The sequence below is a fragment of the Macaca nemestrina genome, chromosome 15, assembly GCF_043159975.1.
Source record: "Macaca nemestrina isolate mMacNem1 chromosome 15, mMacNem.hap1, whole genome shotgun sequence".
Classification (NCBI taxonomy): Eukaryota; Metazoa; Chordata; class Mammalia; order Primates; family Cercopithecidae; genus Macaca; species Macaca nemestrina.
Window position 1 is genome coordinate 66,424,996 of NC_092139.1, and position 20,171 is coordinate 66,445,166.

Below are 20,171 nucleotides of genomic sequence, written 5' to 3' on the forward strand. Positions count from 1 at the left end.
ATAGTAGCAAAATAAAACCAAAACAAATATAAGAAAGAAGCCCGAGCTCTGAGCGGCAGCCGTGGCCACCGGCAACAGCACTGCCACGAGTGTCTTGCGGGCTTTCCTCAGAGGAGCCTGTCAGCATCCTCCAGTTCCAGGCGCTCTAGCCCCTGTCCTGCTTCAAGAGGCTTTTTCCAACCAGAGGCCTCTCCTCCATAGCCTGAAGGCTCGGCCAGTTCCCACGAAGTTTGCTGGGAATGCAAGGCTGTCACTGATATTCGTGGCACCAAGACTTGTGCGCAGGTTGCACACATTGGCCACTGTCTGTGCCACGTGCAATGAGCCACCTGAGGCGCGCACACCGCACGCGCACGCGCATAACGGCTTGGCTTGCCTGTAACGAACGGCTAGGCCTGGCTCTGCGTTCCTGGCTTGGCTTGGCGTTCCTCGCTTGGCTCGGCCTTAATCGCTTTGCCTGGTGTTTCTCGCTTGGATTGACGTTTCCTCCATCGCGTTCCTTTGCTGGGCTTGACCTTTTCGCTGCTGGGCTTGGCATTCCCTTGGCTGGGTTGGGTGTTTCCTTTGGGCGGGGCAGGCCGGGGGTTGGCCCTTCCTGGGGGGGGGGCGTGGGATCACCCCGGGTGGGCGTGGGCTTTCCCCGGCTGGGTGTGGGTTTTCCGGGGTGGGGTGGGCCGGGCTCCCCTGCTGGGGTTGGCAAGTTTGGGCTGGGATTGACCTTTCTCTTCAAACAGATCGGAAACCCAGAATTTCCTGCTAGTTGGTGAAACTGGTTGGTAGAGGCGATGTGCTCGCGACTACCGGCCTCCCCTGGCTGTTCAAAGCAGATGGTGGCTGAGGTTTCTTCAATACCTGCTGCCTCAGCTGTGAAGAAGCCATTTGGTCTCAGGAGCAAGATGGGCAAGTGGTGCCACCACTGCTTCCCCTTCTGCAGGGGGAGCGGCAAGAGCAACGTGGGCACTTCTGGAGACCAGGATGACTCCGCTATGAAGACGCACAGGAGCAAGATGGCTAAGTGGTGCTCCCACTGCTTCCCCTGCTGCAGGGGGAGTGGCGAGAGCATTGTGGGCCCTTCTGGAGACCAGGAGGACTCCGCTGTGAAGACGCACAGGAGCAAGATGGCCAAGTGGTGCTGCCACGGCTTCCCCCACTGCAAGGGGGACGGGGAGAGCAACGTGGAAGCTTGGGAAGACTACGACAACAGCGCCTTCATGGAGCCCAGGTACCACGTCCCCAGCTGCAAGGGGCGCGGGGAGAGCAACGTGGAAGCTTGGGAAGACTACGACGACAGCGCCTTCATGGAGCCCAGGTACCACGTCCGTGGAGAAGATCTGGACAAGCTCCACAGAGCTGCCTGGTGGGGTAAAGTCCCCAGAAAGGATCTCATCGTCATGCTCAGGGACACTGACGTGAACAAGACGGACAAACAAAAGAGGTAACCCTGCCTGAGCTGGGAGGAGGTGGGACGTGGGGGGATGATGGGGACATACCCTCCTGGCGGGATCGGGGTCCTGGCTTTCTGTTCCTCCGCAGGCCCCACACCACCCTGGGTGTGGAAACCTCAGAGAGGTCAGGGCACAGGCCCTTTATGAACAACAACACAGAAACAAAACTTTAGCTGATTTCCTATCCGATTATAATTTCCCTTATAGAGCACTAATAGACTGTATGAAAGTGATTTAACTCGCAAAATCAAGTCGATGCAGCAGATTATTTTTAATGTACACATTTTAAAACAATGTTCTATACATTATAGAAAGGTGTATATTGAGAACTAAGTCCCATAATATATCCACTTCTGGGCTAAATATTTTTCAAATAAAATCCAATATGGATTTGATATCAATGTACCCTATGTAAATATGTCCTTTACTGAGGAACCTTACAAGGAAACTGAAATGGCAAGACGGTTTGTGTCCTTGAATAGGAAGATTCGTTTTTCTTAAGATGTGAGCTTTTTCTGTGTTTATCACTTTTACGTAAGCCAAATAAAAATAGCAAAGTTTTAGCATTTTTACACTGCACATCCTGTATTTTATTGCTGTAATAACTTAATTTTTAGTAACAGAATGGAAAAAGACTTGCTTTTCCAGATATCAAAATGTGATGTGCTATTTCCACAAATTGTTTACTAACAACTGAAAAAATATCAATGAATAGAACAGAATAAGAAATCCGGAAATACCCAAATATATGTAAGAATTTAGCACTTGATAATGGTGATGTTTCATATTGATAAAGCAAGATTAATCATTAATAAATGAAATGCATGCTGTTTGGAGAAAACTAGCTAGATTTTTATGTCACAAAAGTAAGTTCCTGGAGTATAGATTAAAATTTTTAAATATACAAAAGGAGAAAAGTACCAGAAGAAAACACAAAAGCCTATTTATATATGCAACTATTTATTTATTTATTTATTTTTCTGGGACAAAATCTCACTCTGTTGCCCAGGCTGGAGTTCAGTGGTGCAATATCAGCTCACTACAACCTCCGCCTCCCGGGTTCGAGCAATTCTCTGCCTCAGCCTATTGAGTAGCTAGGATTACAGGTGCCCGCCACCACACCTGGCTAATTTTTTGTATTTTCAATAGAGGCAGGATTTCACCATCTTGGCCAGGTTGGTCTTCAACTCCTATCCTTGTGATCCACCCGCCTCAGCCTCCCAAAGTGCTGAGATTACAAGCCTGAGCCACTGAACCAAGCATATATATGCAGATATAATAAAATAAGCTCAATTTAAGATTGGGCAAGGTACTTTTTTGCATATCTACCAGTGACCTGTGCACATAGGAAAATGTAGTGTTCCTGGCAAGAGAAGGAATATAAGTTAGAAGAGGAATGAAATACTGTTTTCTATTTAAGTTAGAAGAGGAATGAAAGGTCGGCTGCGGTGTCTCACGCCTGTAATCCCAGCACTTTGGGAGGCCAAGGCAGGTGGATAACGAGGTCAAGAATTTAAGACTAGCCTGGCCAGCATGGTGAAACCCCATCTCTACTAAAAAATACAAAAAATTAGCCAGTCATGGTGGCATGCACCTGTAATCCCAGCTACTCAGGAGGCTGAGGCAGGAGAATTGCTTGAACCAGGGAGGTGGAGGTTGCAGTGAACTGAGATTGCACCACTACACTCCAGCCTGGATCATGGAATGAGACTTCATCTTAAAAATAAATTAATTAATTAATAATAAAAATAAATAAATAAAGGAATGAAATACTGTCTTCTATCCACAAAGTTTGTGAGGGTGAAGAACAGTGGTACTTATGTAGTTGCTGAAAGTTTAAGCTGCTGCAACTTTTCTAACACACTTCGATGATAAGAACCACATGTTAAAAATGTGTATGCCTTTTACCTATCAACTCTATTATACTGAAATATCTATATGAAATAGACACATATGTTTTTCTTAGTATTGCTTAAAATAGCAGTGTATTGAGAAGAGCTCACATAAAGATTTTATGAAAAACTTTCAGTGCATCCATAGGATGGAATAATATGTAACCATTGAAGGTGTCAGTAGATACAGAGATATGTTGACGTGCAAAGATGTGCTTTGCTATATCAAGTGAGGAAAAAATCAGTTTGTTATACACCTACACAAACAGAATCTGCTCTTGTGTTACCTGAAAACATGTAGAAAACATAATCAAACTTATTTCTGGGGATTTGTAAGTGAAGTTCTTACCTTTCTCTTATCTGTGATTTCTGCAATGAATATCTGAAAAGTTTTAGTTAAATTTCACTAGTAATGAAATAATCCTTGGGAAGAGAAGGAATGTGCTACTTGCATAGATACAAATAATTTCTCACATTTTATTATTTATTTTTATTCCTGTGGATAGCTATCTTCTGTGAACTTTTACCCTCTTGAGAAGTAGAGGGTTTCTGTTTACCTGTTCCTGTAGATTTTATTGTATATACATTTTATTATAAAATTATCTTTTCATTATATATATAAAATGTGTAAAAAGTATGAATTAATTATTTTATTTTAGTTATATATTTATGGAAACTAAAATAGCAAATATAAATGGCCATTACTATTGTAAATGCATTGCTCTACTCAACAGGAGCATTCTTTAAAAATATTGAACTCCCAAGCTGTGTTTATGCATTCTTTCAATCCGTTTAGTCATCAAACATAAGCCAGACACCTATTATGTGGAAGGCATATTCTACCATCTCCCAGGATCCTTCCGTCTTTGAAAACTTCATATTTACCTGCTGGGCCTGAGCAAGTTGAGAGATTTAAAATTGGGGCATTAGGAGGTAATCTCAATTGAAACTTTTCTTCCCTCCTTTCAAACAAAAGCATTTCTGAAGGTAGACAATAGTAAAAGATAACCCTCAACTACCCTTCTGAAAATGTATAAGTCTTGGGTAAAAACTGTTTTAGTACTTTTAAGAACTAAAATGTGGTACACAAACAGCATGGAATACTATGCAGTCATAAAAGAAAGAACGAGAGCATGTCCTTTGCAGGGACATGGATGGTGTTGAAGGCCATTATCCTTAGCAATCTAATACAGGAACAGAAAACCAAATACCGCACGGTCTCACTTATAGGTGGGAGCTAAATGATGAGAATGCACAGACACCTAGAGGGAAGCGACACACACTGGGGCCTATCAGAGGGTGGAGGGTGGGAGGAGGGAAAGAAGCAGGAAATAGAACTAATGGGTACTGGGCTTAACACCTGGGTAATGAAATAATTTGTACAACCAACCCCCTTGACATGTTTTTACCTATGTAACAAACCTGCACATCCTGCACCTATACCCCTGAAAGTAAGCGTTGAAAAAAAGCTCCACAAATAGTTTCATAAATTCATTTTAAAAGGAGAAGAATTATAACAGTCTTAAATCCTAATATGAATGATTGGAAATATCTAATGTACATACATTGTATAAATCTAAGTATTGATAAAAATGAGCCCATGCTATTCATTTGAATTTCAAGCTTTCTTTGGCTTAAAGTTTTTGAAAACCAAAGTAAGAAATAGATTATTTTAGAAATTTGTTTGTGTTTTCACCTCAGCCTTCTTATTCCATACTTCTTTTAAGAACTAAAATTTATCTAAGTGCTAGTCATCTGACTGGAACCGCCCCAGACGTGTTATATTGTAACATATTGTACTTAATGTAAGGCACCAGGGATTGTATGATGCCCCATTATTGTATGTATCAATAAGAGAATTATTTAAATGCTGCCAATTATAGTTATAGTAAATCATGAATTATAAGTGGTATTTCAGTGTGAGAAATGGTGAAACATAGAGACAATGATCATCTTAGAATCACTAAAATACATCGTTACCTGTAATCTTTAAAACATACCTGAAAGTGTAGGTATAATTGTATCATCTCACTGAATTCAAATGTTGTCTTTAGTGGTATTAGTAAAAATTATAATATCTTACAGTTACTGAGCTGTTATTTGTGTTAGGAACTATTCTATATCTTTCGTGTAGAGTCTTATTTAAGCATTACTGTGGTTTCCTCTGAGAAATCGACTCTTTTCATTCCCATTTTATTGATGAGGAAATTGAGAGCCAAAAAAGGTAAGCAACAGCTGGGAAGCATCAGAGCTTCAAGTAGGATTCCAGCCCACGTTGAATGCCATTCAAGGGCTCTGCTCTTCCTATTCAAATAGGCTGCTCTTTCATTCATACAGTGAGTCATGAGGTAATAAGTAGTGTGCTTTCTTCAAAGGGAAATTAAGTTTGTTTTGAAGGCAGAGTAATAGCAGGCTATTCTGTGTTTGCTATTGCATGAATCATTGATGTAGCTGTAGATAGTGCACTACAATTTCCTAAAAAGTCTTCTCACTCTCATAGGACTGCTCTACATCTGGCCTCTGCCAATGGGAATTCAGAAATAGTAAAACTCCTGCTGGACAGACGATGTCAACTTGATGTCCTTGACAACAAAAAGAGGACAGCTCTGATCAAGGTATGCAGTAGTCAACTATATCAGCATGAGATGGCTTTGATTTCAATACATAGCGTAAAAATGAGTTTTCTCATTTAAATGGAACTAGTTGGTGAAAGCTGTGGAATGTTAGTTTTAATTCTCAGGACTTATAATTTATTTTTGGTCTAATGCTGACAGGCTGTACAATGCCAAGAAGATGAATGTGCATTAATGTTGCTGGAACATGGCACTGATCCAAATATTCCAGATGAGTATGGAAATACTGCTCTACACTATGCTATCTACAATGAAGATAAATTAATGGCGAAAGCACTGCTCTTATACGGTGCTGATATTGAATCAAAAAACAAGGTATAGGTCTACCAATTTCATCTTCAAAATACTGAAATGCATTCATTTTAACGTTGACCTGGGTAAGGGCCAGTTTTCCATATTTGGAAGCTCAAGCATAACCTGAATGAAAATATTTTGAAATGAGTTAATTATCTAAGACTTTATTTTAAATATTGTTACTTTTAAAGAAGCATTCGAGGGTACAGTGTTTTTTTTTTTTTTAATGCTCTTGTGGTTTACGTTTTTTTAAAAAACACTGAATTTGTAAAAGGTAATACTTTGTTTTTTTTCATGCCAGGGTTTTTTTTCCCCTAATAAATGTAAAATGACAAAATTTGCCCTGGAAATAGGTTTTACATTAAAACTCCAAGAAAACTCAAACACAGTTCAGTGAATAGTAATCCTGCCCCTTTGGCAAGTTCCCCAAAAAACAAAACAAAACAAAAAACAGTAATAGATATGAGGTGATGGATTTCTCAGTGACAAGTCTTTTTCTCAGTGACAAGTCTTAAGATATTTCTGATTGCACATGAGGCAGAAGCGGAAAGGGAAAAAGAGAGCAATCAGAAATATCAAGGCCAATTTGGAAATTAGGTAATGGAGGGAAAGACCATGAAGAGGATTTCTGTGTGTGTGTGTTGCTGTTGATCATTCATTTGTTTCCTTTGGTGAGACAAGGTTCTTTTCAATTTTAGAGAATGACAGTTTTCAGTTTGGGAGAGGGAGTTAGTGGGTTGTAAACTGCTTAGAGATCAATTTCAGGAAGCCTCTGAGGATCCAGATAGGCAGTGAATAGGTGGTAATGTAGTGGGAAACACTTGAGCAGAGGGAACGACAAGTAATTAACTGACTTAGTGTCCTATTCTGGTAAAAATGGCCAATTGGAGTCTCAACTCTGCTTTCAACTCTAGAATATCTTGATGGGAAGGTGGGTGATAAGGGGCTTATAAGGAACAAGATCAGGTTGGATTTTGAGTTTACTAGACCTTGTTCTACTCTTACCAGGGAAAATTATGTGATGTTTTCAGCAAATGAGTCTCTCTCCTACTCTTTCCTCTTTTTGGCCAAATCCTCAAATGATAAAGGGAATTGGTTATGTGGATGAGCGCTGAGACTGAAGTAATCATCTATTGCACTAGCTTCCAGCTAGAGTTGTGCATTCCAGTTACCTCAGGAAAATTTTTAAATAATCCACAAGTCTAGGCTTTCCCCTGAAGGTTTTGATAGAGTAAGTCTAATATGTACATTTAAAAATGTTTCTTTGAAGCCAGGCGTGGTGTTGCATGGCTGTAGTCCCAGCTGCTGGAGAGTCTGAGGTGGGAGGATTGCTTGAGCTCAGGAGTTCGAGTCTAGTCTGGTCAACATAATGAGACCCTGTCTCTAACAACAACAACAACAACAACAACAAATTTCTCAAAATCTGGATACACTTCTGCTTAAGAACCATGAATACATAAGTGTAATATGTAAATTCTTATGTCTCAGAAACTTAAGATATTTCTAGAAGAGTTGGAGTTGGATATGTGCTAATTCCTTTCAATCTTTCCTTTCCAATAACATTAATCTAACTTTTTGTTTGTTTGTTTTTGAGATGGGGTCTCAATCTGTTCCCCAGGCTGTAGTGCAGTGGTGTGATCACAGCTTACCACAGCCTTGACCTCCCCAAGCTCAGGTGGTTCTCCAATCTCAGTTTTATTTGTTGTTGTTGTTGTTTGTTTGTTTGTTTGTTTAGTAGACACGAGGTTAATGCCATGTTTTTCAGGCTGACCTTGAACTCCTGGGCTCAAGTGAATCACCCACCTCAGCCTCCCAAAATGCTAGGATTACAGGTGTGAGCCACCATTCCTGGCCAAGTCTGACTTTTATATGTGGATGAGACATTAAAATGAATATTATTGGCACTATCAGCTTATGGAATAATACCTTTTCCTTTATACCTTCAGTTCTTCCCTGCCATTCAGAAGGTCTTTAGAAATTTGCAGTGAGTAGTCTTTCATTAAGTAGAGAATGGCCCTCTCAGGATTTTGTGTCTCTTTGTTCACTTATTCAAGTGCTTAGGTCAGTAAGTCATTGTTAAGAGCAGAGTTTTCTCAATTAGAATTGTAGCAAATTCTAAACCTTTTTTTTAATCAATTGAAGCTGTATTGTGGACTATCCATTATGTCTCTTATGTTTGCAGAGCTTTGACATAATCAAGATGGCAGGTTTAAACACTAAAAACCATGGAGTTATTAAGAATACAGACGGGAATTCTGTTAGTTTCAGTAATCCTATGAACTGATGATTTAGTTAACAATCTGGAAAAAGTAAATACAAATAGATTTTAAATGAATGAATGGAAAAATTCTTCAAATGGGCAGTAGGAGTATTAATAGCAATTTTTATTGCACATTGGAGCTTGAACTTTTGGTAAAACATGTGAAACTTAAGAAATATTTTACATTCAAATTCTTGCTTTATACACAAGAATTTTGTCTTAGGGTTGGATAATATAGAGATAAAAGATACATCCCCTGCCCTCAAGAAGCTCTTTGTTTAAATGGGAAAAAAATCGTCATCCAAAAGTGCCATGCCAAATGCTGGGTTAGAAGCAAAGAGTCTTGGAAGCAGTAAATGTTGAAAGTGAGTTTTTGAGATGATCAGAGTTGATGTGGTCAGGCAGCGAAGGGGTGTTTCCAAGGGAAGCAGCAGCATGTGGGAAAGCACAGAAGAGTGAGATGGAAGCAGCTACATTTGATTTACTTTCTGTGAGTGTAAGTCCATGGGATCTTATATAAAGTTTCCAGTTCAGCTGAGAAATACATAATTTTTTGAATTACATATTGTTTTTGTTTTATATTGTTTTACAGCATGGCCTAACACCACTTTTGCTTGGCGTACATGGACAAAAACAGCAAGTGGTGAAATTTTTAATCAAGAAAAAAGCTAATTTAAGTGCACGTGACAGATGTGGAAGGTATAGTTATTTCTTTTAATCTGTGTGTTGTTCGAGATTGATAGCAGTCACTCAAGTCATAAATAATAAATTAGTAAGATTAAATTATACTTATTGGGACATAGTGATGAGTATCAACACAAATCAGTTAAGTAAAAAAACAATTATTTGGACTGGGCAACATGAAGAACAGTTTTAGTAGGATTCATCTTCTCTTATTATATTGACTGATGTTATTTGTTGTATGATGTTTTTGGTTAGATGATATTATGTTAGCTAAAGGGATTTCATGTTAATTTTATGAAATGTGAACTTTAGCTTTTAGTTTACTTTATGACCCAGTATTGAACTTCTTAACCTTTTCTAGTAGTTTTTAACCTCTGTGTCGTATACGCTTTTCTGCTAAATATGCTGCATGAAACATAAATAGGAGTTGAAAATCCTTTTTTCTATTCAATGACTCTGCTTTAAGTTGCCTTGTTTGAAGAATATTAATGTTAGCTTATCCCTACTTGACAATTAATTGCTATTCCCACATACTGTGGGTCCAACAGCTTTTCCTTTTTTATTTCCAGTGTATTTTGATGGTTTTATTTTTAACTGGTATGGAGAGAGGGAGTGAAGATAGTTTTTAGTGGATACACTTTTCCTTTAATGAAGGCAAGCCGTAGGTGGGTGATAAAGAGAAAAGAGCTAGGCTTTGGATTCACACAAGACTGGGTTTAATCCCTAGCTTTCTTACTTGGTGTGTGACCTTGGGAATCTTATTTACCACCAAAAGTGTTGTCACATATGAAAAGTAGGAGAATATATCCTTCAAATTGATTGTGCATAAGTAAGGAAGATATATATGGCATTTAATTCAGTGCCTAGCACATGCTTATTGGCATCATTAACTGAAACTCTTGTGACTATTCTTACCATTATTATTAATATTACTGCTTTCAGCAAGCAGAGAGCTCTTACTTATCTTACCCTCTAGCTGATTTTCTATTACAGCATATCAGTCTAGGGAAGCTGTAAGGAAATCTTCACTTATAACTTTGTCCACTTCAGATAAGTGGCCCTAGCATTGTTTCTTGCCCATTGAAAGACTTTAAATTAATGTCTTCTACTTTCCAATACCTCACCGAGATAAGAGGTTTCCTTGTTGTCCCTTCCTTTAAGCCTTGTTGGTATTTTACAAAGATGAACACTTAAGCACCCAAGTGCTTATGTGTTTTAGTGCATGTAAATCTTTAATTCTGCATGGACAGGCAAGATGTTAAGTTGATAAAGTATATTAAATTAGCTTTTAAAATAAGTTTATTACAGTTCCTAAGGGAGAAATTATCTCTGTCATTTTAGAAATGCTCTCATACTTGCTGTACATTGTGGATCAGCAAGTATAGTCAGCCTTCTACTCGAGCAAAATATTAATGTCTCTTCTAAAGATCTATCTGGACAGACGGCCAGAGACTATGCTGTTTCTAGTCATCATAATGTGTAAGTGTTTACATTAAAAGGCGAGTTAATGCTAAATTGAGGTTTAAAATAATTATAACAATAGCATCTTACATATCAGGTGAGATGTCATAGTGCGGTTCAGCTAGTTTTAGAGTGGCAGTCAGTTAGTCCCCTGCATCAGCCAGAAATCAGAAAAAAAGCAAGACAATTTATAAGTACCAATGGATACAGGATTCTTTATCTCAGGACTTTTAAGACCTTGATACTTAGAGATCCCAACATTGTTCATTTCATCCAAGTATAACACCTATGGATGGGATTAAAAAACAGTGTCATATCTTTTATTTTTCTGATTAGTTGTTTGGGTCTTGAAATGTCCAGCTTAACAGAAAGCCTTGTACTGTCTTCTGGAGACTATTTCCTACATACTTCTTGAATTTTTCAATAACTGAAGGGATTCACTAAATCTAAGGAAGACAGTCCCTTTTATCAAGTCAGAAGGAGGAGAATAAAAAGGACATTCCAATCATTCTGATGTTTCCCTTGTTTCTGTTGCTGCGTTGTTGCCACTCAAACTGGTACTGCTGCCTGGTAATGGTTGATCTTTGACACCAAGATGCCCTTACTGATTCAGATCCCTCAAGTCTTTAAGTTCCCATATCTATGCTTCTATGCTCAGCCATTGTTCCCAAAGCACCAACACCCTGCTCTGGCAGCTGGGCATCCTGACTTGATCTGCAGACAAAGTGAGCAAATTGACACTTCCCCCCATATTCAGAACCTAATATGGAAACCACATCTTAGCCAAGAATTAGCTGAGACCTTCATGGTACGAGATCCTTTGAGGCGGTTGTTGGTCTTTTCTCTGGTAGATATTAATTGGGCTTGTTCTAAAGGGTCAGAGGGGTTCAAATAATGTGACAGAAAGGGATCAGTGTTTGTTTCTTCTTCTTTGCTATCAGATCTGTACTTTGAGGCACCTTTATATTCTGTATAGAACCTTAGGCAGTAGAAAGTCCCATATGAACCTTCTCTGAGCAGTGGCTCCCAGTTGTGGTTGGCCCTTGAGTGATCTGTTTTACATGATAATGAAATTTGTCCAAGCTACTTTCATCTGTAACTCAAGATTTTAAAATATTTTCAAATTCTACCTCACAGGGAGCCATTGAAGAGAATTCTCAGAATCTCAAGTAGGTTAGTTGGACTTAACAGAACCAAGCCCTGTGCATGACTCATCACTAATCATGTGTAAAAGTAGGACTTTGTGCTTGCTTCTGCAGCACATATCCTAAAATGGGAACAATACAGAGAAAATTAGCATGGCTTCTGTATAAGGAAGCAGCACAAATTTTTGAAGCATTCCATATTTTGGTCAGACACTGGAAGGTCATTTGACTATTTGCTGACTAGCTCTAAGGAAACAGTGTGAATCAAAGCAAAATGGGTGCCACCAAAATATTGAAATTGTGATTTGCACTAAAAAAATAGTCATGTAAGATGGTCTATGAGGTGACTCAGAGCTGAATAAAGTGCTTGGTGCAAAATATGTTGTTAGTGTGTATGTCAAAAATTAGAGAATGTCAACTTACAACTTCTTCATGGAAACTAAAAAACATATAGGTAGAGTTTTGGTCTCCATGTCAGCTGGAATTGAACATCAATATAAACCATTATCCTAAGAAATATCTGCTGGCTCAGAGTTGGAGTCGGTAGAAAAGGATCACTGGTCCAAGCCAGGTCTTAACATCCATTGGTTTTTCTGCCCTTGGTGTGATTGGTCAACTCCGTAACAGTGGACACTCACATTATCTACTTTAATGAGATATTTATGAGTAAATTTAGTTACAAACTAAGACGTAGTTGAGATGCCCAGAATTATAAGCCCTAAGGAGCAGGAAAACTAAGAAGCAAAATTAAGACTTAATAACATTTGCTGAAAACTATAACATTTGCATATTAGAACCTATGAACAAAATATGCATTGGGTTTTATTTAGGATTCCAAGATAATTTTAGTTATAATGTTTAGGAACAGATTATTCCTTTGCTTTAGTATTTCTCTGAGCATTTAAAAAATGTTATCTTATTAAATCTTTATAACAACCTAGTGAAAGAAGGCAGCAAAGTCCTCACTTTGTTGAAGAAGATATTGAGCCTAAGACAAGCAAGTCGTCCAAGAACAAATAGCTGTTCATTATGGAGCTAGGACTTAAGCAGGGTTGGAACACTTTCTATTATGTCATGCTAATGCAAGCTAATTTACTGGGTAACACTGCTCTCGATTTATGAGCATTTCACCCTACATTTTTGTCTTCTTTACTTAGAAGTTTCAAGAGAAGTTTGTAGAATGTACTCATAAGTGGATGGGATAATACTGTTAAGTTCTGATATTATGATATTGTTTGAAATTCTCTTAAGAATTTTACATTTGGTAAGTTTTTTACATCAGTATTAAAATAGTAATTTGGTTTATTACATTTTTATACATAGAATTTGCCAGTTACTTTCTGACTACAAAGAAAAACAGATGCTAAAAATCTCTTCTGAAAACAGCAATCCAGGTAACACTTGTGATAGTGAATTACTTTAGGTCAGTTGTCCCCGATCTTTTTGGTACCAGGGACTGGTTTTGTGGAAGACAGTCTTTCTATGGGCTGGGGGAAGGTGGGGATAGTTTCAGGATTATTCATTCATGTTACATTTATTGTGCTACTTTATTTATATTATTATTACATTGTAATATATAATGAAATAATTATACAACTTACCATCATGTAGAATCTATGGAAGCTCTGAGCTTATTTTTCTGCAACTAGATAGTCTCATCTGGGGGCAATATGAGACAGTGACAGATCATCAGGCATTAGATTCTCATATGAAGCACACAACCTAGATCCTTCGGATGGGCAGTTCACAACAGGGTTCTTGCTCCAATGAGTATCTAATGCTATCAATGATCTAGGAAGGGGCAGAGTTCAGGCAATAATATGAGCCATTATTATTGGTTGGCTGTAAGTACAGGTGAAGCTTCCCTGGTTTGCCTGCTGCTCACCTCTTCTTGTGTGGTGTGGTTCATAATAATCCATGGACTGCTACCGGTCTGTAGCATGGGAGTTGAGGACTCCTGCTCTGGGTGGTCCTACCATAGATAAAAAAGTAAAAGTAAGGAACTTTTGATCTCAAAATAATGCTGAAGCAAAGTTATGTTACATATGCTTGTCCCAACAAGGTCTCACTATTACTGACTTCATTCCTCCTCATTTGAAGTTGGAAAGAGAGAGACATATTTACTTTGTTGGAACAAGATGTGCTCTTCTACGTGCTGGTTAGTTATCATGATAACAGCAATTTTGTTAGAACAAATGCTCTGCTACCATTTGCCAAAAGATTGTCATAATAAATATACAAATTGCTCAACTCTAGGCTCAGGAGATTGTAATAAAATTAGAAAAATGTTTCACAATAACAAAAATGCTAGTATGCTACCTGGTTGTGGACACCTAATACATTGTATAACCCAAACAGTATGAGGACACCTTCAATTTAGCCATCAATTTATCAAAGAACTTTTGTAAGTTGGGTTTTGTAAGTTGCAGGAGATAAAGATGGAGCAGATGTAGTTTTGATTCTTAAGGTGCTCATAATAGAGCTGTCTCTATTTCATTTCTGTGCTTTTTCAATAGAATTTACAAAGAAAATATTTCCATTTATGTTTTCACTTCACTTAACAAATAACTATCGAATGTCTTTTAGATACTAACCATTTTTCTAATGCAACAGAACACAACAGAACACAATTAAAAATACAGACAGGAGCTTGTTATTATCATTGTCATTATTTTTTTATTTTACTACTTTATTCAGTTCTTACTGTGTGCTAGATGCCCACTGGAAGCTTATAATTTATTATTGATTGTGTGCCAGACATATGTGATGAAGAATGAAAGTTCTGGTTAAAAAAAAAAAAAAGTAGGTATGATTCAAGGGAAGCATGCAGAGTGAGAAGAATTTTTCTAGGTAAAGAAGCAGAAGAATAATGTTTGACAGAAGGAACATGCAACAAGATTGTGTGTTGGCCAGAAGGAACATCTAAGGAGATTGCCTGTTTGGCAGGAAGAGCAGCAAGTGCAAAAGACAAGATGCTTGAGTGAACTTTGCAGGGTTTCTGAGCAGTTCACTTTTGCTAGCACCAAAAGTGTGAGATACCAGAGGTTGGGAATGAGGTGAATACTTAGCTAAGGCAAGTTTATGACAGACTTTTTAATACTACAGAAATGAGTAGGTTTTATCCTGTGGGCCATGGGAAGTTTACCAGGTGGAATGCTTTGGACTGCAAATACTGATGAGCAGTGGTGAAAACAGTAGGAACCAGAGTTGTTTTGTTTGTTAAGTGATATCCTAGGGATCCCTCTTGTCCCTCTTTCTGTGCTGTCGACAGTGTTTTATTCATGTCTCCTTTCATGGTTGGGTAATCTGCAACAGCTCCAAACATCTTGTTCTCACAACACAACATCTCAAGGGCTTCTTTTCTTCACCTGTGTTTTCTAAACAGGGAGAAAACTTAGAAGCACACAAGGGGCTTCCTGTAACATTTCATTGGCTGTGTTACACTACCTGCTCATTCCCAAACCAGGCACTGGGAATGCAAATACGTGATTAGCTTAGAATTAACGTTTCTCTTTCTGAGGCTGAGGAGGGAGATTCGGATAATAAACATCCCAATAGACTTGTGTTTCTTCTGCAAGAAAGAATAAGGAATGTATTGGTAGGGAGCCGACAATGTTTGCTGCAGGGGCTCAATGGAGACATGGGAGCAGGGGAGTCACAAGATTAAATGTGAGTATTAAGGCATTCTGGTTATGGTGTAAAATGGGTTAGCAAGCTTTTCCTGTAAAGGACCAGGCGGGAAATATTTTAGACTATGTGGTCTCTGTCATAGCTACTTACCCCTGCTGTTGTCTGCTGTTGTAGAGTGAAAGCCACCATGATTCTATGTAAGCAAACAGGCATGACTGAGCTCCTATAAAATTTTATTTACAAGCCATAAGGCAGATTTAATTTGGACTGTGGCCTATAGTTTCCTGGGATTGGTGGAAGGTTACCATGGAAAGAAACCAGGAGACAAAGGAAGCTTTTGCAATAGTCAGCTATAGTTTCTGTCACACATCCTTGGACTAGTATCAATGTATTATAAGGTTTTCACCCATCCATGGTGGAATAAAGTTAGGAATCTCAGTTACTCATTTTAATATGTTGGCCTTTGTTTTTATGGTGTTATGCCTTTTTATTTGTTTTGCTTAATTTTTTTCATGTAAGAACTAACATTAGTAGTTGACGGTTTTCTTTTAAATAGAAGCCATTTTGTAAATGTTTGTGTTCCCAGTGGCAGTGGGAATATAAAGCAGAGACAGAAGAGAGGTGTAGTCTATATGATTTAGTGATAATTGAATGAGAAAGGCTTGGGGGACCGAGAGAAATGTCAGATGATTTACAGGTTTCCAGGTCTTACACTAGTATTTAACCTGGACATGAGGAAGGAGTAGGAAATTTTCTGGTGAATACAGAAAAGCAAAGAGCTGCAGGTCAGCAGAAATGACCATTTTTTTCCTATGCATGTTTAATGGAATATTCATGTAGGATATTTTGAGTAGGTAATTGGATAACCAGCATTTATAACTCACATCCTACTAGTTTGACTCTCAGTAACAAGACTTGTCAAAGATCAAAGAATCTGAAAGTTGATGAAAATGTCCATGTGTATCACCATCAGTGACCAAAAGTCAGCATCCACAGAACACAGAATTGGGACAGGTGAACTTAATAGATAAAGATGACTATCAGAGTTGTGTTCCTCTTAGGGAATGATAGTCTCCATGACCTGTGTGAGTCATGGCTGCCAGAAAAGAAAGAGAGCAAGGAGTGTATTAAAGAAGCAAAGCAAATTCAGTCCTAGAGTGCCCTGCTTGACTTCATATCATAGTTCTGATTTCTAAAATACCATTTTCTGCAAAATATGCTTTCTGTTTTTCCCCTCTTGTAGCCTGCAACCAAACAGAATCCCTTCAGTGGGGCATTTTTGTGTTCTTCCTTTAAAAACAGCAACATATAAACAACAAAAAGAAGTAAGAGAAAGAGTGATTTTTTATAGGCTAGTATTTAACGTAAACTTGAGAGTGAGTATCAACATTATACTTAGAATTTACAGACTGGGTAGGAAGACGAGATAGAAATCTAAAGATTACTGACTCAAACACAGTGTCCTTTCATTGCTTTATTGTCGCATCTCTGAATTCACAACTATGAATTATATTCGTATGCACTATAACTTTAGAAAGCACCTTCCCAAACCAAATATTAAGTGATTTATTATAATTTCTTTGACTTATTACAGAATTGACTTTCCAAGTGCTCATGAGAATTATTGAGAATTTGCTACATAGTAACATCTCAGCTGTGTCCACAAGAGCTATCTGTCTCCTTGTCTTAATGACTATTGGCTCACTAGGAATATTGGTTTTGGCATTAAAATGATATTTTTCTAAATGCAGATAGTACCAGGGATCACTCTTGAACATTAATGTCCAAGCATCTTAAAATTACACATCAGGTTTCATAATCTGACTTCTGTCCCACTCTCCATCTTTAGCCCTTTTCCCTGTGCGCCCTTTCTCTGGCATTACTGAGCTGCTGGTAATGTCCTACTCACTCGTTCACTCTTTCAGGCCTCACTCCTGCTCTTGCTGCTGTGTGGAATGCTGTTACCCTTTCCTGCCCTCTACTGCTTTTAATCTGGCTAGCCTCAACATTTCAGTCCTGCTTGGGCGTGTGTTCTAGAAAAGCCATCCCTGATATGCTTTATTTTCATTGTTTTTAAACCCTAATGCCTAGCATGTATGTAGCAGGACTCAATAAGAAATTTCTGAGTAAAATAAAGACTGTTTTTACAAAGATGATGTGCAAGACTGTTCTCTGCAGTCTTGGAGCAGAGGGGACAGACATGTGGGGGAATAATGTACAGTTCAGGTGGTAAAGATGCAGTAGAAAAATCAGTGAAGTCAGAAGGCAGCCTCAAGAAGGAGGTACTTTTTTATCTGGGGAAAGACATGCAGAATCAAGGAAGACTTCACATATTGTTTTAAAAGATGAAAATAAGGTCAGTTGTTGTGTCTCACAACTGTAATCCGAGCATTTTGGGGGGGCTGGAGGAGGTGGATCACAAGGTCAAAGATCAGGAACATCCTGGCCAATCATGAAACGCCATCTCTACTAAAAATATGAAAATTAGCTGGGCATGATGGTGCATGCCTGTAATCCCAGCTTCTTGGGAGACTGAGACAGGAGAATCACTTGAACCAGGGAGTCAGAGGTTGCAGTGAGCTGAGATTGTGCCACTGCACTCCAGCCTGGTGACAGAGAAAGACCTTGGCTCAAAAAAAAAAAAAAAAAAAAAAAAAAAAAAAAAAAAAAAAAAGAATAAGAAGAAGAAGAAAAAAGAAAAATAAATTTGTCAGAATAGTGGAGGGAAACATTTTAGATATTAGGAAGACATTGTGCACTAATAAAGGTGTCAGTAGTAGTTTTGGAAATCATTTATAAGGTACTATTGTTGCAGAAAACAGGAGGCAGGAGAGACCCAGTGGGTGAAACAGGAGGATATTATTTAGGTGCACAGCAGTTCAGTGGATTTGCATCCAAATGCTGAGTCCTGAACAAAGACAGAGCCTGGCTTATAAAGGCAAGCTTACAGAAGCAGAACAAAGGCAGTTAATCATATAGTGACAGTTTTGCAACCTCAGCATAACTTGTGACTTTGCAACTACATTGAAGGAAAAGAGGAACTTGCAAAATATATGCATTTGTACAAAGAGCTATGAGTAAATGCTGAGGGGAAGGGGAGACGGTAAAGGAATTTGTTTTCTTAACCTTGCTCTGGGATGTCTGGACCCATACCTGTGGGCTCTGGCTTCTCAGACAGGGTCAACACGACCTTACCTGGGCCCTGCCTGTTACTATCCTTAGAGTCAGAGTAGCTAAGTGCAGGAAAACTTGTTTCTCTTTAAAACTAAATTTCCTTTTCATTACGTTTACTGCTTCATGATTAGGAAGTGGAGAACAACATACTGTGTTACCTTATATGTTTCTACTGTATTTTAAAGTTGTGTTTCTGGTGGTTTTGTTCATTTATGTTGGGTGGATGAATTTGTGAGTGAATCTCATCAGGTGTCTCCCCAAGTGGTTTGTTGAAGTCTTAGAGAATGATTTCCTAAGTAACTATTTCATGAAACACTAAACACTCAAGTTATGAGATAAAATAAAATGTTGTCTTAAATCTATTTTTATAAAGGCAATAGTTTTTAACTGTTCTAAGTGGTTTATTTTAACTGAACATATGGATTTCTCAACAGAACAAGACTTAAAGCTGACATCAGAGGAAGAATCACAAAAGCTTAAAGGCAGTGAAAATAGCCAGCCAGAGGCATGGAAAATTTTACATTTAAATTTTGGATTTAATGTTGTTTTCTTTGCTTTAATAATATTAGGTAGTCCAAATGAAATTACCTTTCAGACTAGGTTTTGAGAGTCAATAGATTCTTTTTTCTAAGAACTTTTTAATAGATTAATAAAATTTAATAAATTCAGCAATCTCATTAACAGAAGAAACAATAGATTCTAAGTTAGCAATTGAAACTTAACTTAAGAAACATAACCACTATAAAATTTAAAATACTCTTACTTTACAATATTCTTATTTAAAATATTCTTATCTGCCTTTTTGATTAGCTTATAGGTAATCTTTCCTTTTGGAATAGAGGCAAAAGAAATTCCAGAACATTGTTCTTTTATTCTTACAACACCCTGATGTGATAAAGAAACTAACATCAATTATTGGATTATATTATTAAGCAATGGAACTATGAACAATGCAAAACTGATGGTCCCTGAGCTGGATTCGTGGTTGAAGAGTAATCATGGCCAGTGATTGAAAATCTGCAGTTTTATATTGCAGTCACTGATAGCAAGGTGAAAGATATATTCTGCCTTGTGATCTCTCATTGACCTCAGCGTTTCTCTTCAGGGAGGGAACCAGGTCATAAAAGCAACCCAAATGCCTATTACAAGAATCATATCTTGCAGAATGGGACCTTTGGTGTTAGTGCAGAAACACAATAACATTCGCACTTACTACAGTTGCAGAAAATCAGTACAGGTTATTAAAATTTTTATCCACTGTCATTAGTACACGTTAGACTATATTAGAACTGGACTTAAGCAGATAAACTAGATACATAACACTATCATATTACAACATATAATTTGAATTAAAATTTAAGAATTTGCATTTCTTTCTTTTTGGTGTTGATTTCAGCTTCTAATAATTGAAAGCATGCCTACAATCCAGTTAGTAATCTGTAGAGGCTCACTGGTTAGGGTTTGGTGAGGTAAACTCTTTTCAAGTGAGGAATTGCAACACTACAAATCATCTGCTGATGCATTTTTGGCAGATTTAACACATAAACAATTAA

At 38.1% G+C, this 20,171-nt stretch overlaps 1 protein-coding gene and 1 non-coding gene across 2 annotated transcripts in view; both read left to right on the forward strand.

Moving 5' to 3' along the window:
* Window positions 1-665: 665 nt before the first annotated feature.
* Window positions 666-20,171, forward strand: part of LOC139358379 (POTE ankyrin domain family member G-like) — a 31,716-nt gene continuing 12,210 nt past the window's right edge. The window contains exons 1-7 of the mRNA XM_071078917.1: window positions 666-1,435; window positions 5,838-5,952; window positions 6,112-6,285; window positions 9,117-9,223; window positions 10,550-10,687; window positions 13,138-13,208; window positions 19,053-19,123. Coding sequence (XP_070935018.1) covers window positions 786-1,435; window positions 5,838-5,952; window positions 6,112-6,285; window positions 9,117-9,223; window positions 10,550-10,687; window positions 13,138-13,208; window positions 19,053-19,123 — 1,326 coding nt within the window. The 5' untranslated portion in view covers window positions 666-785. The remainder of the gene's footprint in view (window positions 1,436-5,837; window positions 5,953-6,111; window positions 6,286-9,116; window positions 9,224-10,549; window positions 10,688-13,137; window positions 13,209-19,052; window positions 19,124-20,171) is intronic.
* LOC139358987 (U6 spliceosomal RNA) lies at window positions 11,913-12,019 on the forward strand. The gene has a single exon (XR_011614487.1). It is a non-coding gene; the product is annotated as a U6 spliceosomal RNA (small nuclear RNA).